Source organism: Vulpes lagopus, chromosome 8, assembly GCF_018345385.1.
Source record: "Vulpes lagopus strain Blue_001 chromosome 8, ASM1834538v1, whole genome shotgun sequence".
Lineage (NCBI taxonomy): Eukaryota > Metazoa > Chordata > Mammalia > Carnivora > Canidae > Vulpes > Vulpes lagopus.
Window position 1 is genome coordinate 104,617,880 of NC_054831.1, and position 22,916 is coordinate 104,640,795.

The window sequence follows — 22,916 nt, forward strand, 5'->3', positions numbered from 1 at the left end:
ACGGGCACGGCCCCGGCTGCGGGCGCTGCCCCGACCATTGTCCGCACACCTCTTCCTCCGGCTTCCGGGCCGCGGGCGAGATGATTTGCTGCAGATGACATCAGCCCGGGCCGCCGGCTGCAGGCGCGGAGGCAGCCGCCGCGTGAGGATGTGCCGGGTGGTCCCTGCCTCCTCCTCTTCCTCCTCCTCCCGGCTCGCGGCCCGGGCTCCGTATAAAAGCGGCGCCGCGTCCCCGCCCGCTCGCAGTGCCCGCTCCGCTCCGCCGCGCGCTCCGGGGAGGGCGGAGGGAGGCGGCGCGGCGCCGGGAGGGGCGCGGGGGGCGGAGCGCGGGCTGCACCTCGGCGGCCGAGCCTCTCCTGCCGCAGACGACCGGGCGGCGGGGCAGCTCGCGCAGCGCAGCGCGCCGGCAGGATGGCGACCGTGGTGCTGGAGGCCGCCGAGCCCGAGCCCGCCGGCGGCACCGCCAACCCCGCGGCGTCCACGTCGCCCAGCCTGTCGCACCGCTTCCTCGACAGCAAGTTCTACCTGCTGGTGGTCGTCGGCGAGATCGTGACCGAGGAGCACCTGCGGCGCGCCATCGGCAACATCGAGCTCGGTAAGCGGCCCCGCGCGCCCCCCGGCCCGCCCCGCCCCGCCCAGGGCGCGCCCGCACCCGCACCCGCACCCGCACCCGCACCCGCACCCGCGGGGCTGCGCTCGCCGACGGGCATCCCGCGGATGCTCGGGTGCGGGGCGCGGTGGGCACGGCCTCCGCCTCCCGCGGGGACCTGTCACAGGTCCGCAGCCCCCCCGCCGGCCGCCGCCCCGCCCGCCCGGGAACTGCAGGTGGCCACAATAGAGCCGAGCCCCGGGAGCGGGGGGGCGGGGGCGCTTGGCGCAGACGCCCTATTTAGTCCTCTTGCCTCCCCCCCACGGCTCCCCCAGGGCTGGGACCCCAGCATGCGCCAGGGCCCGCGTGGGAATCGGCCTCCCCGCAGCCACCTCGGCCCCCGAGAAATGCCTTTTCTGGCGTAGAACCTCCCGATGTGCTCTCCCCCCACCCCGCAATGACTAGGCTAGTCCTGGGGCCACGCCCGCCCCCCTCCCGTCCCCTCCCCGGGACGCAGGGATGGAGAACCGCCTGCGCCCGCCTCGCCACCGCCCCTGGGACCCCGGTGGCAGCCTCCAGAAAGGACAATGGGACCCCAAGTTGCGGGGTGGGGCTTCTGCTTTGGGAAGTCTCAGCCTCGGTGGCGAGGGCTCAGGGGAGGGGGGGTGTCGGCGGGCAGGGCCAGCGCCGCGCCCGGTGCGCGCACTAGGAGCGCGCTCTGCGGAGGCCGAATAGCGGTTCGCCGGGAAGCCAGGGCGGGGCCGGCGCGCCGGGCGGGCGGGCGCAGCCTCGAGCGCGCGGCCCGGCCCGCCCCCGGCCCCACCCGGGCTGCCGCAGTGCTCCCGTCGGCTCACCGCACCTGCCCCCCGCACTGCGGCGCCCCCGCCGGGCCTCGGGCTCGGAGCTGCGCGCGCCCACCGGTCCCCGGGCCCGGCTTTGTTGCGCCCCAAGCGCCCCCGGCCCCCACGGGCGGCTCAGGTCTGCACCCGAGCCCTCGCCCCGGGCGCCCCGGCCCTGCCCTGGGCCCCGCCGCAGGCCCCCCTCCAGGCTCCCGGAGACACCGGCTGGTGGGCGTGGTGCCCGCACTGCGGTCTCTACGGCAGCCCGGGGCGGACAAAGGGCGTGCACGCCCGCCTCGCTCCCGGGCCCCGGGACCCCCCGCCCACCCCCACCGGAGACCTAGGGGAACCCTGATTTTCCATGAAAGAAAAAAAAAAAAAAAGAAAGCTTGCTTTCTGACTCTGCATTTGGAAACGGCCCCTTGTCCCCAGAACAAAAGGCTGCAGGGTGGGGATTGGACTCGCAAACCTGGTTCTTTTGTTTAAAGCACTGATTTTTTTTCTTCCCCTTTCAGCTTAAAAAAAAAAATGCAGTCGTGTAGTTTTATTTGAAAAAAAAAATTCAAGAGAAAGAGATTGCAATAGGGAGATGCCTTATTTGAGCATCTCAGAAACCCTCCGTTTTCAAACTAGAGGCCTTAAGTCTGGTCTGTCTTTAGTTTGCACGTTTTTCTCCTTGGAAAATTTCAGCCCTACTGACTCTGGGTGTGGCTGCCATAGGAATCGATGATTCTGGATTAAAAGCAGTTATTGCCAGGGAGTCCTAATAGCTGCAGAGGGGTTTAGGCATCTCTGATTTTTGTGACCCGCCCAGGTGGGGCCGGCAGAAGGGCCCTCGCCTGTGTTAGAGATGGGCCCCAGGGGGGCAGGAAGGATCCTGGGCCTGCTCAAGGTCACATCGGCCCTAAGGGACAGGAGTGCCGCCTGCACCCACCCCGATTCTCTGGCCCTGTCATCATGTCGGGGTGCGGGGTCCAAGGCGGTAGTTTGCAGAGCTTGCCTTTGTATGGCCATCCACTGGTGGGCAGCACCCTGCGCAGAGAGGGGGCCCGGCCCTCACCTTCCTACCCTAATCATCGTCCTGCTTTGTTACTCCTTTCTGAACCCCATCCCTCAGGGCCTTTATTCAGCCCGCTTCTCTTTGAGGAAAAGAATAGATGCATCCAAGTGCTGCTGTGAAGGGCTCTCTGTCTTCACTCCTTTTCACACCATTAGCTTGCAGTAATACAGTTCAGATGTGCATTTTGGACGTCAAAAAAATATTTTTCTTTTTAATGGATTGAGATAATATAGAGAAAGGAAGAAAGCAGAGATCACAGACGAGGAGCTCGGTGAATTTCCACAAGGTGGACACACCTGGGCCACGTCGCTCAAGGAGCAGACATTACTGGAATCCCAGAAGCCCCTTCACGTTCCCGTTTCAATCACCAGGCCTTCCTGATTTTTTTGGTTCGCTAATTTGGTCAGGTTTTTGCACAGAACTCCCAAATTGCTGTATTGATCCCGTTAACAATCAATCAAGTGAGCGAGCACAGCCACTTCCTCACGCACAGTAGCAGATGCTGCTTTTCCTCTGGAGATTGCTCTCCTGGGTCCTGGGTTCTCAGATGCAGCTGAAGCTCCAGGGCCCCTCAAGGACGAAGCACAATTGCTCCCCTGGCTTTTCAGACAGTCTGAGATGACTTAGCAACAGGGCAGCCTAGCTCCTTGTCCCTCTGTGTCCCTGTGGCTGGCGCGCTGCTGCCTCGGCCTGCAGGTCCCAGCTGGGCCTCCTCCAGAGGTCACTCTGGCACCACCGCTGCTACTGCTGGTGCCTGTGGGCTGCAGCATGTGACGGGGATGGAGATGCTCCTGGGGGGCGGGGGGTGGGGGTGCGGCTCCGACTGAGTCCTGCAGGCTGGGAATGCAGTGCTTCATGTGTAGGCTTGCTTCCTATTTCCCCTCCCATCTTAACTGACCTCCTGTGGGTTTGGGGACCCTGGTGATTTGGAATTTTGCCATCTGATTACCAAGGGTTCTTTGGGAAGCCTCGAAGATAAACCTGTAGGAAGATGGTGGTAATACGATAAATCCACAGGCCTGGAACATCCCGGCATGGATGCTTAGGAAAGCTTTCTGCAACCGCGGAAGAGAGATGTGCCCTCATTTTCTCAACAGTATTCAAAATGTCTAATGTAAGGTTTGATCATACCTTCTCAAGGTTGAAACAATGGTCTTCCTCCCGTGGACTGGTCTAGCTTTGTTAGTTATGCAGCACTGGGTGCCAAACCACTGTCGCTCCCATCAAATCCCACTCCTGGGCATCTCTTTTCACCCTCATCCCAATTAGCCCCCACCTTAGACCTAATAGCCATCCCCATTTTTAGCAGAGCCTCTACTCCTCCAGTTTGTTGTAGGACATAGACTACATAAATCCATACCTTGTAAACTGAATGCCTTATGAAAGTTTTCATTGCTTTATTTTATTGCTTTATAGGAATTAAGACCTATTAGGAATATTAACTGTCAGGTCCGTGCTTTCAGTTACTGATAAAGAGTGTAGCTTTTCTCTGGCTAACACTGGGAAGCAGCAAGATGCGTTTATAAAAAGATAGATGTGTGTAACATCTAGTGCCCTGGATTTTGAAATGTAAGCTTAGCCGATTGCATTGTAACCTTCTGATGGTACTTTATTGATTGTCTTCAAGATGGCTAAGGGAATTAAGAACACAGGAAAGAGGTGGGGTTTGGTTCTCATTTTAATAGGAAAAAAAGCCAACACATGGTGGAGGTTAGAAGAAATGTTGGAGAATGATAAATATATTATGTTCATCTTTATACTTTGCAAAGTCAAAAGGTAGATGGATTTCTGCTTGTGCTGCTTAATTGATATTATCTGGTAAGGGTTCTGTGAGCCGTGCCGGAACCCAAGCCAGTTCCCAAATGGAAGGTCATTAAATTGATGATTCATTCTTTTTTTTTTTTTAAGATTTTATTTATCTATTTGAGAGAGAGAGAGAGCGAGAGAGAGAAAGCGCGCGCATGGGCAGAGTGAGGGGTAGAGCGAGAAGCAGATTCCTGGCTGAGCAGGGAGCCCGACTTGGGCTTGATGCCAGGACCAGGGATCGTGACCTGAGCTAAAGGCAGACGCCTAACCGACTGAGCCACCCAGGCACCCCTGATGATTCATTCTTAATCTTCTATAAAGGCTTACTTTTAAAATAAGCTCTGACTTTCTGACCAATAATAACCATAAATCACTTCTTTTGTTTTCAATGTGGGAAGCTATCCAAAGACCTAAATTATTTATCATCAATGCATTGCACATATACATTATGAACATCAAGTATTTGGATTAAAAAAGCCAATTGAAAGTTTGGACAAGGGAAAAAAATAGGAAAACTTCTTTGAGAAATAAACCTTGAATTTAGCTCTTTTTTGTTTCAATTCTGTTTCTTTAATTTATGATTCTAATCTGCCTCTCAGTCACTTTTTAGCATAGTTTTACAAATGGAATCTTACAGTTCATAGGTTAACCGTTTAGGTACCAGCAAAAAATATTCAAAAGCTTATGGATCCGAGGGATCAATGAGAAAGTTTATAGGAAAAAAAAAAACAACTTTGAAAAGCCCAAATACTGTTGAGTAGAACACATGTGCCATTGCAACATGTAATGAATGATCACTTTGTTGGTTTTTCCAGTTTATAATCTCTTTTAGGAATATAGATTTTAGCTTTCAATGGGAGGTGCTTTAAAAAAAATTGTTGGTTTTATTCAATAATCCTGCAAAATGTTTGCATGATTGGTAACCTTGGCAAGATATAACCTGTATAAAGTGAGGGAAAGTGGCTGCTCACCCATCACTCTGACTTGTCCTATAATGACCCCCCACACACACACACACCCATTTTATTTCTCCTGTTTCCATCTGCAAACTTCATGTGCACTTTAGCCTCCCCTTTGTGCCCTGCTTTCCCCTGGATTCAGAGAATGGAATTCTTGGCTGGAGCACTGGCCTGCAGACAGTGATGGTGCCCGTTCTGTGGCTGGGCACCAGCCCCAGATTATGTGGGGGAGTCCTCAGGGTGCCCAGCCACAGGTCACCTTCCCAGCGGTGACAGATGCCCCCTGGGCCCAGAAATTTAATAAATGCGGAGGTTGACCTCCCATTGGTAGAGTTCTGTTCTGCCCTGACCTAGGTCAGCTAGTAAGGGGCACAGTCTTAGCAGTGTGCTGGAGAAGCAATGGCTTAAGACAGAGTTTGACCTGGCATATATTGGGGTGGAGCATCAGAAAAAGGGCTGGGAATTTATCTTGACATTCTCTAGTATCCATGAGAGACCAGGATGATCTGCTTCTGAAAGCCTCCTCAGAATCTGTTTATCAGCACCCTACGGGCCCCCAGTCAGCCCCTCCAGAGAGGAGAATGTGGCAAGACAAAGAAGATCCTTTTCTGCCCTTTAAGCTTCAGAGGGCTTATGGCTGGCTTCCTGTTAGGCACAGAGGGAAGATATATAAACCTACTAAATGCAGTAGGAGCCTTCCTTGAGAAATACTATTTCTTTTTGCTAGTATTACCCAGTAGAAGGTACAATGTAATCACAAAATTGTCATTTCTAAAATTGGTATAGAAAGTGGCCTCGTTCCCAAGTTTTCCTTTCCAACTAAAATAACCAGTGAGTCCTTTGTGACCTTGATTTTATAAGTGGTAGTAGTGAGGTAGGCATTGTTAAGACATAATTTGGCTGGAAATTGCCCCGTTGGAAAGAGAACCCTAGATTTTTAGTGTCGTTGGCAGTATGAAACTGAGAAATAATATTTCTATCGGCCGTTTACTAGTATAATTTAAAAATTAATTTCCAAATGAGCTTTTCTGTTTTGTACTTTCCCCCCCTTGCTAACTCACAAATCATACAGCCAGGAGTTTTTGAAATATAAAGCAAACGTTTAATCGCATGTGTCATGACAAGTTAATTAAAGCCAAGGGGAAAATGGTAAACAACAGTGTAAGAGCAAGTCTCCGTATAACCCTAGATGAAGTCATTCAAATGATGTAGCAATTTGGACATAGCGAAGAACAAAGGCAGAAGAACCCTATGAATTTAATTTAAATACATATGTCTCATTATTAACTTAGTGACCCAACGTGACAAGCCCGGAGACAAAGTGGAGCTCAGACCTGGAGCACAGAGAAGCCAGTTAACAATTACCAATTAAGCGGCTCAGACAGGAGCTTGACGGTTTTTTCACGCTGGCCTCGCATATAGCGTATACGTCGAAGTAAAATATTCTAATGAATTCAGACCTCTCAACCTGTCAAGCCTTCTGGGGAACAAAAAGAACCCATTTATCATTTCTGCGCTAAAAAGATCTGCAAAATCGCAACATGCCTTTCTTGTTAAAATTTAAATACTCCATTAGCACAAATGCAAGCTGAGGCTGTTGATGTTTCCAGGGAGACCCATAATATTCCCCCTTAGGATTTAGCCTCTCTTTAGGGCCGTTAACTCTTCCACACCTGAAATCTTCCCGTGCATCGTGCGATCAATTCTCTGCCTCTCCTGGGTGGACGTGCACCTGTTTGAAAATACTCCTCGCAGTCCAAGGGTGTTTGGTGTATAATCTGAAGAGTCTAGATAGATGTGCAGTCAAGTGAGTTTCCAGAATCTCTGTGTCGTACGTTTGTGCGTATAGACGACACACACACGTAGAAGCACACGCACACCCGTATCTTGTTTCTTTGCAAGATAAGAAGACCGAACAAGATATAAATGGGGGGTAAATACAGGCGTTCAGGATTTATGGGTGTGTTTAAATAATGTGCTGCCATTTATACTCCCGAGTCTGTGGGAGCGACTATGGAGCCGCAAAACTGGTGAGATGACCCGGGGCTTGCGTGGAGATGGCTCCTCGGCTGTTTTTGCCGAGTTTCAAGGCCCAGCTCCTAGGAGCCAGGCAGTAAACGGCTGCTGTTGCAGAGTTTCTTCCTGGCAACTGAGGATGCTCCATGCAAGGGTGCGGTCATGGGTCCTACCGATGGCTCTCCCAGAAGCTACCTATTTGGAAAAGTATAAAAATCCATAGAAAACAAACACATTGCAGAGTGTTGTGGTTTCTCAGTCCTCCCTGGCTTGCTCCCCAGTTCTTGCTTCTTTGATGTCCTCTGGGTTCCCTCTGGCCACCCCCCTTTGGAAGGACGGGGGCGGGGGGACCGAGGCAGGGCATCCGAGCTCCTTCTGCCCCAGCCTCGGGCCTGGTGAGCGGAAGGCAGTTCATGGCCACTGACTCTGTACGATTTTTTAAAGCTGTTGCCACACTCGGTGCCTCCCGGTAAGAACACTGAGCACCGCTGGCGCAAGTAATCAAAGGAACATCTGCGAGGCTGGTCAGATAAAGGCGGGGGTGGGGGCAGAGAGGCCGTGACTTTAGGGCTGAGGTCCAGTCTTCTTGTGCAGGTGGCGCAGCGGGGGGGCCCGACAGCTGGCCGCTGAGCCGCCCGGGTCCCAAGGCGTAGAGACCAAGGCCCGCAGGTGCCTCGGCGCCCCCCACCCCCGTCGGGAGCGGCCCCGCCAGCGCTGCTCCGGACAGCCCGGCCTGCGTGATGGCCTCTCCACCTGGAACCCGACCGCCTCCTGTCCTTCCCACTCCCTCCCTGGAGAAAAGCCTGTCATTTCCCCAGTAGCCGCTTTCCTTGCGCTCCCAGAAGAGCCGCATGTGCGTCTTCGGAGGGCAGAGGCCTGGTCCCCCTGCCCGTCCCCTGTGTCGCGGCCTGCGGTGGGGACCTCCTAGCCCTCCCCCTCCGCAGGCTCGTCACTCGAGAAGTCTGCACATCCTCCCCGAAAGCCTGAGAAATGTCATGGCGATGTTGGCCAAACCGCTTCGAAATGACTAACTGGACCGCTGTCCCTTCTCTTCCTGCCCCTCCCTAGGAATCCGATCATGGGACACCAACCTGATTGAGTGCAACCTGGACCAAGAACTGAAACTTTTTGTGTCTCGACACTCAGCCAGATTCTCTCCTGAAGTCCCAGGTGAGGCCTTGCTCTCCGTGTAGGTCCCCTAAGAGCCCGCGGCCTGCAGAGCCTTGTCCCCCACTCCCCCCGGGGGCACCAAGAGGAATTTCCTTTTATTGCCAAAAACTTCTTTGTAATTGTGCTTATCGGTGAGGTTGGCCCGAAGCAGCATTTCATGAAAGTCAATTCTAAGTTATCTCCGCGTGGGTTATCTGTTTCGTGGATTCTTAGTGAAAAGTTTTAAAGGTCTGGCGGACAGTGTTCCCCTCCCCCACCCCCATTTCACTGTACTCTCTGGCGTTGAGTGACTGTAGGCTATTTAAATATTAATTTTATTCAAATAAAGCTATGAATACAAATTGGGTGCCCTCTGCCCTGAACGCCACAACCTCCTACCCTCCTTAGAGAGAGGAAACGTCTCCATTTACCTACTCCATCCTTTTTCGCCATCGCATGACCACACACTTTTCTCGTTGTGGGTAAAAGAGCCTGACATTGCAAATTGCTATTAAAATAGCCTTTCTTTCAGAGGTGGAAAAGAATACTGCAGAGTAAAGGTAAGGACACGAAACTTGTTACCTGGGGAAATGCTAGGCCTGGGGGTGTAGCGAGACTGTACTGGGCCTGGTCCGCGTTGCCTTCCTTGTGTGAGCTGGGGCGGGTGGTTCTCCCTCTTGGTCACCTCTGAGGATTATGAGCAGAGGGGCTCGCCCATAAAGACTCCAGACCTGTGTTTCTCCAAAGCTCTGCCTTTGATCTGCCACGGACAGCTGTATTGCATTTTATTTCTTGCATATCACTGACATTTTATGTGAAATGGAGAAACATTCTTTCCTGCCTACCTTGTTCTGTTATATGATTGTGACTTTATTGGCATTGGTATCAAACCAGGAGGGGGAGGACGGTCAGCCTTTTTTATTTTTTTTGATCGATTCCATCCTGTCCCATTGGCCTTATACATACTGAGATTTGAAACCGCTTATGGACGGTCGTCGCTTCACAGATCACACTTGGCCGCAGCACTGTGCCCCCGAGACCATCCTCGTTCCTCGTTCTTCTCTTCGGGTTTGTTATGACAGTGAAATCCCACACGTTTCAGTTGTCCAAATGAATTGTTGCTTTCAAGCACGGAATTGAGTAAATGTGCTAAGGAACACAGCAGGAACTGGTTCTGTAAAAGTTTAACTTGCTGCAAAGCCCTGTGAAAAGTCAGCTTTTAAGTAACTTTGCTTTGAGGAAAAAGAGAGAGAGAGAGATCCAGAGGCTGTCAGCACACGATTTACTAAAGTAAAGGTACAGTATATGATTGCGCCGGGGTTATTGTGTTGTATCTGTATGTCCTGCACGTCTCCGTGACTTTTATTTATTTATTTTAATTTTTTTTAAATAAATTAATTTTTTATTGGTGTTCAATTTACCAACATACAGAATAACACCCAGTGCTTATCCCGTCAAGTGTCCCCCTCAGTGCCCGTCACCCACTCACCCCCACCCCCCGCCCTCCTCCCCTTCCACCACCCCTAGTTCGTTTCCCAGAGTTAGGAGTCTTTATGTTCTGTCTCCCTTTCTGATATTTCCCACACATTTCTTCTTCCTTCCCTTATATTCCCTTTCACTATTATTTACATTCCCCAAATGAATGAGAACATACACTGTTTGTCCTTCTCCGATTGACTTACTTCACTCAGCATAATACCCTCCAGTTCCATCCACGTTGAAGCAAATGGTGGGTATTTGTCGTTTCTATCTCCGTGACTTTTAAAACCATCTCACAAAAATAAAAACAAGGGAAGTACCCTTTTCCAACACGTGTGTCTCAGAATGCAGAAGGCAAGTTTTTATCCTCTCTCTGTGGCTTGTTCTGACTTTCTTACCAAGACTGTTTGTAAAGCTACTTTTTTTTTTTTGGTATACAAATCGTGATTCCTCTTATGTTCATTCATCCTTGGGCTGGTGTTGCGGAACGACAGCTGTGTATTGCAAAATGAAAGGCTGCAGGGACTGCTGAAGACTTTACCGTTTTGGGGCCAAAAGACCTGAGATGACTTTTGTGGACCAGGGAGGCCGGGTGCCCCACCCAGCACGTTAGCCTGGCTTACCGCGCGCTCCCTCCTTTTTCTGCTCTCCCTGCGGTGAGGGTTGGCTTCCCACCTAGCTGGATCCGTGCAGTGCTAGATGCTACTTCTGGACACGCGGCAGCCGTCCCGTTCCTGGTGATGGCACGATGGGGGTGGTGGTGGTAGGAGCTTCCCTTTGAAGCCTACGAGTGCACTGTGCAGGTCTGGGCCTCCCCGCTGAGGCCTGAGCGTGGAGAATAGGCCCCCTGGGAGGATTCCCCCTGTGTGGGGAGCGTCCAGCGTGGCGTGCAGGTTTCTAACCAAGGCTACCATAGATGAGGGAAGCACATGTCAGATTCAGTTTCAGGTAAGTACATGTGTTTTAGAAAGAAGTTTTGTTAGAGGACATAATGCAACATGGCAGTGAGTGGACATCATGGGATGGTCACTGGCATAGACCGGAGGAAGCTGTTCGTTCGCTTTTCCTGAACAAACTGGGAACGGTTTTAGGGGAAATTTGAAATCTCTTTCTGAGTGGGTCCCAGTCTAGTGGTCTCTTCCACACTCCCCGAAATTCTGTAGGAAGTAATGCGTGCACCTCTGGCCCCCTCAAGTGGAGCCGGCTGAACCTCTGCCTTCAGACGTTCAGGATTGCGAGTTAGCCTAGAGGCAGGGGGATGAGGCGCAGGATGGGTTCATTAAAAAAAATAAAGCCATTCAGTCAGTCTGTTAGAAAATACTTAAATAGCACCTCCTACGTCCCAGGTGCAATGGGGTGAGGGTGGGTGACCACACAGTGATGAGCAAAACCAACATGGTCACTGTTTCAACTTTGAGAGGGCATCCAGCCGTCACGGGCAGACTTGCATCAACTCCGGTGCCCTGTGTCAAGTCTACACCCTTTGTGTTTGGTTGGGTTATTTATTTATTTGTTTGTTTTTAGGCTAGCAGAGTGGCAGTAAAATATTCATTGTCTTCCCTGACACAAATAGATAAGGAGCTAGGGTTGCTCTTTCATCTGCTTGACATTCATGTTATTATGCGTTTGTTTTCAAGAACTGGAGATCACTTACAAAAGACGGGCGGTAGCTTCCAAGGCAGCCAAGAAAGACATCGTGTGGGTGCTGTAAGCTCGTGTGTTGTCTGGTATGAGTTTACCTCTTGCATTCCCTTCTATTTATTTTTTTAAGATTTTATTTGTTTTGTTTATTTTGTTTATTTGCAAAAGAGCGAGAGCCAGAGAAATCACAGAGGGAGAGGGAGAAGCCACTTGCCACTGAGCAGGGGAGCCCTATGCGGGACTCGATCCCAGGACCCTGGGGTCATGACCCAAGCCAAGGGCAGATGCTTAACCAACTGAGCCACCCAGGTGCCCCTCTTGTATTTATTCTTAAATATAATTTTGAGATTCGATGTGGCTGTTTCTTCAGGATTAAAGGCCTCATTCAAGACCCCTCTGGAAGATTTAGTCATCTTGAACAAAAATATGCTTTGAGCAGGAATCTGGAACATGAGTGTTTTCTCCATGCAAGGTGGGGGCCATTTAGGGTGAGTGGTGAGGTAGTGGTTCCCCGAGTTCCCTGGAGCTGAGTCCTGGGATCACTAAGCGCCCCCCCCACCCCACACTCTGGCAGACTGTAATTTTTGGAATGATCAGTCATCTGGACCATCTTTTATAGTCTGGAACCTGTTGCAGGTTGACTTGCCTAAAGATCACTCAACAAACATCTGGTTTGTGCCCAGGGCAGGTCTGCTGCTTTGCCCCATTGTATAGAACCATTCTTGGCCCTGTCTAAACTGGGGTCCCGCAAGACTCGTTACCTTGAGAGACAAGGTTAGACCCTCCACTGAGAATACTCTCTAGTCTTTCACTCAAGGAGAACCCAATACTTGAGTCTTTTCAAAATAGAGCCATCCTTTTGTTTCCTTATATTGATGAATATAAGGAATTCCACTTGATGGGGTTGATGAATCCCACTACTATCAAGGTCTTTCTTTATACGTCATAGCACGTGTTTTGTACCTTCATCACTTTGGCTGAGGATCATTGTCATAAGTTTCACTACAAGGATAGAGCTGGGGTTACCTTGCGGTAGAGCATTTATTTCATTCTTTCTTATTTGCCTTTCTCCCTAATATAACTTTAGGTCTGTTATCATAACAGTGGAGGAGGATATGTCCCAGGGAGGGTAGCACCCCATGGTCATCTGTGTTAGGCATCAGTTCACAACAGCAAAATAAGTACAAATCAATCCCAGGGCACGGGATGCCGGAGTGAAAATTCACTTCCGTTTTCTTTTTTCCTTCATTTGCCATTGCTATCTGCCTATTAAAATAATTTTTATGATTTGGTGAACACCCAAATCCTCCCCACCAACATAGCACAATTATTAAGAGTGAGAGATCATGGAGCTAACCTACTTGAGTTTTGATCCTAGCTCTGACATTTTTTTTTTGCTATAGGATCTTGGGGAAACTTAATCATTCTATGCCTTGGTTTTAGAGCCTGTAAAATAGGGACAGTCACATCTATCTCACAGCACTTGGGTGAATCTTGAAACAGTGCCTTGTCACATAGTAAACCAGTCAACGTAGGTTAGCATTCAAAGTGGCTATTTTGCTGAAAGCCTATCTGCGTTGTGCATTTGCTGATTATTATCATCTGTGGGAAATACTGGCTTTGGATGTTGGCTGGCTTCCTTTTGGCAATTTTATTAAAATTTGTATCAAAGATGTTTTTCAGAGAAACAATTGCCTGGGTATTATCAGAAGACACGTAGCCTCCGGTCATGGGTAGGAGGCGGCCATGCGGTGTGACCAAATTTAGGAAGGTCCCTTGAGCATGAGAGTGAAAAGGAGGTGATGCGTTCAGGTGCTGGTATAGCAGGACCTCTGGGCAGGGCTGGAGACGGTCCATCACGTGGTCCCGCTGGACCCAGATGCTGATGTTGGTGAGGGTGCTGCATGGGGTATCCACCCGTGGGGGATGGCTTCCCCTCCATTCTCCTACGTGGTTCTCTGTCCAGGCAACAAGTGGCCATAGACCTTGCCAATTTTAAGAAGCCAAGATTTCTGGTGGTTTATTTTCTTAGTGGAATCAACGGTAAGACCTTGGCAGATTTGCATTTTGCCAATGGTTTTAGAGTTTAGGATTCATTGCAATTGTAGAGATCTTTCTGCAACGTGATGGGTTTTGTAGTGTGTATGGGTGGTTCTGCTTGGGAAGCCATACCTCTCCTCTGCAGGAGACACAAACCACTGCCGAACATCCTTAGATTTGTGCTACATGACTGCTAAAAATATCTGGCCTCTAGATGAGTTTTTGATGGAGAATTAAAATGGAGCCTTTTGAATTTAAGTCATGCAGATCCTCTACTCCCCCTGACATTAATGAGGCAAAGTTTCACAACATTTGCCAGTAGAATGATAAGAAAATGCCAAAGTGCTCTTAGAAGAGGTCCAAGAGTATTTTTAGTTGCCCTCTCTATCAGTCTAGACTTGTCTGTTTAGTCTGTCGTGCGGAATGATAGCTTAATTGTATGTGCCTAGGATGCGTCACCTGCTCTATGACAGGGAGTAATGAGTGTGTTTTCAGCCCCGCTCCCAACCTTTAAACCAGAAAGCACACAAATGCACATTTAGTTGTGTTCGGGAGGTTGACTTGACCCTCAGAGAACCTGTGATTTCAGAGGGAAAGCAAATACGTCATCTTCATGTTCTCTCTCTCTCTCTCTCTCTCTCTCTGGGGTTGCACATGCATAGGTACAGACGCTTGCCCACATGCCCACAGGATTCATCTTTTCTCACAGCACCATCACCCAAGGTTATGGGAGGAACCCTGGTAGGAGAGGCAAACCACAGTCTTATTTTGTGGAAGCCACCAGGCCCCTGTTGGACATCCATTGAGGTCAATGTGTGCGCCTGGGAAGGGAACTCCCATTTTCATGCAAACCATGGGCCTCTCCCCCACTTGCCCCCTGCCCTTGGCCTCCCACCCAGCCGTGGTTGGCTGCTGGAGAATTGGCAGCCCTTCCCGCTACACTGCTCCCATTCACATGTCACAGCCTGAGCGCAGAGCATGGCACTGCCTGGTCACCCCCACCTGCAGTTATTTGAAACCGTGAAAAGGTCGAACTTTCTGTGGTGAAGAACCGGAATTTTGTAGTGTATATGCAACACAAGGTGTAACTCCTGTGAGGTTTATATTTTGCTCAACTTTGAAATTTGGGGATCTGTATGTTATTTTATCCTCACACACGAGTGTGATGTTTTTTTCCCCTGGTGTAGGTGTGGCCAACAGGGAGGAATAAAATGGTGTTTCATTGCCACGTTCATGTGCCTTCATTGCCATCATTAATGATGGCTCCTTCAGACCGCCCTGGAAATACCTATTCATCTCATTTTTTTTTTTTAAGAGTAAAAAAAAATATTTTACTCTGCCGACCGTAATGGTTCCTAATGGGCACCGTGAAACCACTCAACAGATAGACATGGGCAGGAAGGCAGAAAAGTAGCTCCCGGGGCCCAGTAGCCATTTGGGGGAATGACAGTAACCTGGCCATTAAATCCAACTAAGTGGATTTCAGAACAGCTGTTAACATCGCCAGCCAAGGACCGCGTCTCATGTGGAATGTTGGCGCTTTGGTCTTCATTTCCAGACAGCAAAGAAAGCCCCTAGGTTTTTTTTTTTTTTTTTTTTAATTTTATTTATTCATGAGAGACAGAGAGAGAGAGAGAGAGAGAGAGAGAGAGAGAGAGGCAGAGACACAGGCAGAGGGAGAAGCAGGCTCCATGCAGGGTGCCCAGGGGGGGACTCGATCCCGGGTCTCCAGGATCACACCCTGGGCTGCAGGCAGACGCTCAACCACTGAGCCTCCCCAGGCTGCCCGCCCCTGGTTTTTTTTGCTGGTAGAGATTTATTGTTGTCGTTTTGTTTTTCTACTTTTTAAAAAATTTATTATTATTTTTTTAAAGCAGCTGTGTCAGCAAACCACACCAAGTGACTAGTGCCTTTCCTTTTTCCTTGCCTGATTTTGCATGTTCTTTCTGGGGCACTTTGTTGAGCATCTATGGAAGCCATGCTGGAAATACGGGTGGAAGATGAGGAACAAAGTATTAACTAACAGATTTTTTTTAAATAAAAGGCGATAGTATTTTTTTTTTTTTTTTTTAGTGCTTATTATTGAGTGAGGAATTGTACAGGGATGTATGGAGGAATGAGGTATCCCACTGTTGACAGTTTACTCGGAAAAATAAGTCATTCACAGCTTTAAAAAACACTAACAAAGAGTGTTTTCTTTATTTACAAAGTGCGTGTGTGAGAGACAGACACACGGGGTGGGGGGGTGGGGCGGGAGAAAGAGAGAGAGAAGCAGATTTACTCAAATCCCTGCAGAAGACAAGGGGTAAGAATGGAGATCATAACAAGCATTGCATTTTGATTGTCCAAGTGCAGATTTAGTCCTAATGACAAAGGTTACCCAGGTACCAGCACCCCCAGCCACAACCCGGGGCTAATTAAACGCTACCCAGGCAACCATCAAGTATCCTCAAACATCATACTCCAGGGCTTACGCCTTTTGTTTTCTCTCTGGTCTAAGGGTAATTTCTATTGCGTGTGAAGTCAGATTTCCTTGGTCCTAGAGAAATGAGAGAAAGTAAGAAGTGCCCCTGGGGGAAGCACACTTAAAAAACGGACCACAGGCACTGCAGGAATTAGCATAAACACAAGACAAAAATTACGTTGTTTTTATAAAGCATCCCAGCCTATGTTAAAGACCTGCCTGCAGTGAGGACTGCCGAGAGGTCTGCTTACAGAAAATGCAACCAGAGGGTACAGATGATTTAAGCATAAAATTTCCTAATTAAAAATAAACACTACAAGCCTAGGGCAGGTGGTGTTTTATTGGATGTGTCTCCCCTCTCTTAGACCGCACCTCATTTTAAAGACTCCAACTGAGGCTGCCTCTAAAAATTGCCCTGCGGAGTTAATTGCCCGAGGGGCTCAGATAAAGTAGGAGCTACCCGGAGTCTGCCTTGGTCTGGAACGTTCTCTCAACCTGCCCTTTACCAGCGCTGCCTTAATCAAGCAGGTGGTCATTGGAGGCTATCCGTAGATGAGCCACATTTGAGGATTTGGGACCAAATTCACAGATTCCTTGTTTGCATCTCACATGGAGAGTCTGGGGAAGGAACTGCTGCTCCCCAGGGGGACCCCACTTATCTAGCACACCGTGCCCCAAGGACACTGCACCGTATAGATGTTGTTCTTTGGTTCCCGAGATGTCAGTCGATGGAAATGTCTCATCTGGGGCAGCTAACTTGATAGCAGTAAAGCTGGAGATGAAACGGATTCTGTAGCCCAAGCCAACAACATTCTCTTGGTGCAGAGCTCTGCAGCCATCTGGAGCAGTTGTGTTTGGCCTTCGAAACTCTCCTGGGGTTTGATGTCCGCCCATAAAAGACCAGTGAAATGGGTGAAAACTGCTTGCTGGAACTCTTCCCTTTCTGATGTTTGTGACCAAGCGTGAGAGGGGCGTGGGAAGGGAAGGGAAGGGGACAGGGAGGGATCCCTTATCATACTCTGATCCAGGGGAGAGAAGATGATCTTTTCACAGTATATGGTATGTCTTTTTAGAAGGTGCCCTATTATGAGCCAGTCTGTCATTAAATAGTTATGTAAGTCGTTCCTGCAGTAAAGACACAGTTTGAGTGCCTGGGCCTGCAGGCCATGAGAAGATGTGTGAGTAATCCTGGCCTGAGAGGTACTTACAGTTGAATGTGGAAATAAGATAACGAACAGGAGGGAGTGTATACTATGCGTCCAGTGGGGATTTTGCAGAAGGACCCTTCTGTACATTCTGTTTGTTCAGGTTATTTTAAAAAATACACATGCATTAAAAATATGCCCCGAAATTGTATTAACCTATACAGATTGGGGCATACATACAACAGATCTAATGTACTGGGTTCTCTTTGTGACCAAGGACTATTGGCTCCAAACCGAATCATTTCCTAGTACAGGGCTACATTTTAGTTAAGCCCTTTAATTCTGAAAAGATTGAATTGCCTTTTTAAGGATTCACCCCCCACTGAAAGCATGTGAAAACAAAACTGCTCGACTCCATGTATAGGCTTGATTTCAAGTTTGTCTTCATCTTTGAGTGCTGAAAAGTTGTCCATTGGTCGACTCTGAAGACACTTGGGAGAGATGGTGAAAGGGAAAGATTTTATGAAAATAAAGCTGCAGTAAGTTGTTCAGTGTCCCAAGGCTAAAACGGGCACTTTGGAGATGGAAAGTACCTGATTCCATTGTTCTCTAGCAGGGAAGGAACGTCTGTTGTGAGCTGCTGTCCGTCTCCAGAGAGTTCTGGAAGCCTGACTCCATGCAGCAGCTTGGGCCACCCAAGACTGTTATTGCCTCTGTAGCCCCCTGAGGTTGCTGTGAGGCCTTTCTTGGTTTGCAGCATAAAGGGGTTAGACTAGGTGAGGGTATCTGGAATTTCTGCTGGCTGCTCAGTGAAATGATAGACGGTGGTGAAGAAGTTCACAGTGTGAGTCTGGGAACTATGGCCCATGCACCGTAAAGTATGTAACTGCAGGTGAATGAGCCTGTTTAATGTCATATAACCGTTATGTTTCCCTAACCTCTCTGACTAGTCACCTTGACCCTCATTCTTTCCCCGGGTTCTAGATTTCTGTAGAACACAATTTGGGAGAGGGTGGACTAAGTGATCTCTGAGTCCCTTCCAGTTTTTATGTTCCATGGTTCCTTGAAGTTTTACTAAATTGTCTCATCACTGATGTGCAGAAGAGATTTTGTCTTGTTCCCTGTTGAGCTTAAAATGGTTTTTAATCCAGGTTTTAAAATATCGATGAAAGAATTTAGTTTAGAAAATCTGTCTGTCCCATCTGCTAGGATTAATTTTAGGGGGAGGTGCACAGCTTTTTGACACTTAAGCAATTTCTCAGTGGGATTCTTGGCCTTTGGGGCTTTTCACATCTGTCTTCACCTTGGGGACACACCAAACAAGACAAAACTTAATCCTGTTTGCACAATGCCAAACACCTGCATGGCAAGTATTTCAAAAGTCAAATGCATGAGTGTTTCATCTACATAATGACAAACAGGAAATAGCTACATTTTTTTCTCCATTAAAATTAGAATTTCCACATTGATGTTTGGTACTGCATTCAGCTTTAGATGAGCTCCTTATTCACAGACCTTTGCAAGGAGGCTAAAGATTGAACCTCATGAGTTCATCTCTCGGTTGAGTGTGTTAAAAGTGCCAGGGACATCATTTGTTATGGACAATTGGCCTGCATTTTAATAAGCATGATCAGCTATGCATGTCTTGTCATGCGAACCACCAAATTAGCACAGTGTAAGCTAACAAGTCACTACATGTAGAAATGAATGCCCTTGGGAGGCAAAGCTCAAACCAAATCATTACTGACAGTGTACATCTTGCATGCAGGTAATCGTTATTAGAAAGCCATGATTATACAGAAGGAGATGTGATTTTTATGGTAATACATCATACGATTGACTGTTGGTATCTAGTACCTTTAAGGTAATGTTTTCAATTTGTCTTATTCCTAAAATGATCATGTTTGCAAAAAAAAAAAAAAAGGTTTAATATGCCTACTAGAACCATTACTATTTTTACAGCAAAACTTACAGCTTGTTCTAAAAACCTGAATGAAGTAAAATATGTACAACATTAATGATGTTCTCTCTATGGATGAGAAGAATGGTGGTTTGGCTCATCCAATATTCTGGTTAATAGAAGGTTGCCAATAATTCCTTGTGTGATTATTACCTTTTTGAGAATATAGAGTCCAGTAATATATTCCTTTCTGTTATATGCACGACTCAGATTTATCTAGAATGTAGAGTTCTATGCTAAATTTATATGATAGCCCAGGATGTACGTGAGTTAGGAAACCTCCCCTAGGAATATGTTATTCATTTTTCTTCCAAAATAAAGTGGTATTTTCAAAGATGGCTTTTAAAACTCATAGCACTCATCAGGCAGATATTGACGTGGTATTGAAGCTCAGCCAAGAGAGACTCACTCTCACAAAAGAATGCACTTTGCTCCCTCCATGGAACCCAACCATAGAGTAATCTAACTGAGCTTTCCTTGGATGATTGATTCAGGAAGAAAGTCCTGTGTGTCTCAGATCCTCACTGTGAACACTAGTGGTAACTGCTCTGTGCATGTGGGGGTTTATTGTTTAGAAGTGAGTTCTTAATCCTGAGACCTTAATGAGCAAACCATTTATATTATAGAGTTGGCCAAATGTCATGTCACTGCGGATATAACTCTATAGAGAAGAACAGATATCCCTGGCTGTTACACTGCTTTAGAAAAAGAGTCATTGGTTCTAGATATTGCAACAGGACCCAGAACTGCTCTAGAGAAACAGATGATGGCAATTTTCCAGGCAGCTAAAAAAAAAAAAAAAAAAAAAAAAAAAAAAAAGCTTAGTTTGCAACATATGCATTAGCCTGATATGTTTTACATTGTCTTCTAAGGTACAACCAGTGTACCCCACTCATAAATCCCAACATTTTTCCTTCCTAGTTCCTATGCTCTTGTATATGAAAACTTAGTTTTTAAATAGATAATTGTCTTCTCCATTTCACCATCTCCCTTCTGATGAGCTAATAAACACAAAACCTGACCAAGTGATGAAAGAAATGAGAAGTGACATTATTTTAAAAGGCCTCTTGCCTGTGCTTTCGGACTGCCCAGAGTAGCTGTAGATCCTAGGACCTGACTGGTTTTAGGGCTAAAATTGTGTGGACATGTGTAGGTACACGTGTAATTATATGTGTGTCTGAGGATGCTTTTGCTTTTATATTATTTCAAAACCATAATTTCCTCTTAAAGAAGCGTTAGAACATCCACATTAATCTCTGTTGATGAAAAAGACATTTCATGTGGGTTCACCTCCTGTCCTTTCATTGGTTTCTCACCTGTGTCATTCATGCCTTTCCCCCACTTCATGTCACTGATTTCCCTCCAGTTTCTCTTCTATCTGTCTTTCCCTTTCCCCCGGTTTTCGCTCTGCATTCTCCAATGACGGTCTTCTTTTCTACACATAATGGTGGTTTGGGTTATTTTAAAGTATCTGGGGAGATAGTTGTCTGCTTTTTTAAAGGAGCATTGCATTATCTATTAGTTACACACATTGTTATTCTATGCCTTATTTTTATTACTTTATACGCAGAACATAGACTATTTGGAGCCTTTGGAATAACATTCCAGCATATAAATATATGGGAAATAATTTGGCAAATTGTCTCACTCGAGGTCATTTAGAAATAGGATTCCATCATCAGATAGAAATCTCTGTTGCTGGAATCCTTTAACGAACAGATGAATTTTCTATGCTTGGTAAGCAGACTCATCAAAAATATAACATTAGATATTTGCTCCCGCCCCCACCAAGTTCCAACTTTAAGAACTTAAAAGGATCGAAAAGAAAAACAACCAATCAAACAAAAACTTACTTTGAGTAGGTTGGAGAATGAGAAACATGGAGACCAAAGAGCTTGAATCAGGTAATCATAGGGGTAGATTTTTTTCCCTGTCTTTCAGGACTCTACTTTCCAGAAATGACTTTCTCCCAATTGCAATTGAGTGATAAAGGGAACATAACTATCTCTTAACCATAGAACTAAGGAGGCGTGAGAACAGTGCCTGGCATAGAGCACTGGTTTAGAACTTGTATGACAATGGGTGATGAGGTGGCATGGGTGTGAGAAACTATAATTAGCTCCTTGGTTTGAAAAATAAGCTGCTCAAGAAGCCTGGAAATTTGCACTGATTATTTATATTGCGAATAATTTCTTTATTATAGATTTCCTTCAAACATCGAGGTGTGGCAAAATGTTTATTTATAAGCTATCAATTACTTTCAAAGTCTTGGCAACCTAGAGGCTCTGGTTAAGAGCCAGCATCTTGAGAAACAATAGGGTGAAGGTGGGGGTAGGAAATCCATGTTCTAATCCCTTCTGCTGCTGCTAAGTAGATTTGGGCTCTTATGGACAAATTACTTAGCACTTATGAATTTAGGTTTTATTGTCTGTTTCTTTTATATTATAGTTAATGTTCCATGATAGAATATTAACGTCTAGTGAAACAAGGCCATTCAAGTTTTTAAAGAGTGGTTTGTATGTCAGGTTGATAAGTGTGGCGAGTATGTAAAACCAAGATGTGTTATTTATTTATGTGAAGTTTCTTGGAATTCTTGGGATACAGTCACGTGCTTGGCTGCACAGTGAATGGAAACACATACGCTCAGTCTATTCTTTCTACAAATGCATATTGCATATCTTATGGGATCTGCTCTGGCGTCCTATACGCAAATGAAATATATCCGTGCTTCCCACCTGGTCTTGGAGGAGCTCAAGGTAGGTCAGGGGGTAGACGTCAGCTGGGTAGGCCTACACTGTGGAGCACGATCCGTGGTAAGCACCCAGGAAGACCTCCGGTGCTCTCTGACAATGTAAAGGAAGAAGGGCCTCTAGCAAGGGGTGGGTGAGAGAGCTGCAGAGTTGAGATTTGTGGTGGATGTGCTTCCTTTTCTACGGGAGACGTACACGGTGTTCGTGGTTCCCTGCTCCTGCAGCATTCACGGCCCTGCCTAGGTTACAGTGCTAGGGTGCACAGCTGTGTCTTGAATTTCACGGAGATCAGCATGGGGCTACGTTGGTGTATGTTGTAGGAAACAGGAGCACTTGCACCGACACGATTTAAAAATATTTCTTGGACGATACGAGCATTCCTGTAAAGATTCCGCCACTTTGCTCTGAGGGGAGACTGGGAGTGAGAGAGGCCCGTCTGCATGTTTGTCGGCCTTTCTAAGCCCGGGACTAATCATACCTGTGTACACTGCAAAAATCCGGATGATAGAGAAGCGAGGCGAAGTGTCTGGGTCGGAAGTCAAAGGTTGGTGCTGTGACCTGGTTAGGGTTCCCGGGTCCCTCTGGACCACACCTTACGCACGTGGTCCTCGAGGTTCCGAACCTGTCCCACGGCGCGTCCCCTGTGCCTGCTTCAGCGACGCCGGGTGACTGTCAGGGCTCTGTGGGGCCAGCCCTCTGAATTGATGTTTCCTCTATCCAGCCCATTTCTTTTTTTTTTTTCCAGCCCATTTCTAAGCGGCTTCTCGTGTCATCACATCTCTGCTGTTTGTCATTGGCCTTCTGGTTTAAGTGTCTCCTCCTCCTCCTCCGTGGCAGTTGGTATCTCTTGTCCTATGGAGGACATATCTAACACCTCTACTTTTGCATATAAAATGACTTCTGCTGTGCCGTGTAGGATGTGACTGAAGCAGATGGCCCATGTATTGGATGAAACCAGTGCCCCTTAATGGGAAAACAAAAATAAAATCTGCCTTTTCCGTAAGTCTGACATGGAGCAG

At 47.7% G+C, this 22,916-nt stretch overlaps 1 protein-coding gene across 1 annotated transcript in view; it reads left to right on the forward strand.

Annotated features, from left to right (window-relative positions):
* Positions 1 to 270: 270 nt before the first annotated feature.
* Positions 271 to 22,916, forward strand: part of MAP1B (microtubule associated protein 1B) — an 85,476-nt gene continuing 62,830 nt past the window's right edge. Inside the window, exons 1-2 of the mRNA XM_041765923.1 lie at positions 271 to 595; positions 8,338 to 8,439. Of these exons, the coding sequence (XP_041621857.1) occupies positions 412 to 595; positions 8,338 to 8,439 (286 nt within the window). The 5' untranslated portion in view covers positions 271 to 411. The remainder of the gene's footprint in view (positions 596 to 8,337; positions 8,440 to 22,916) is intronic.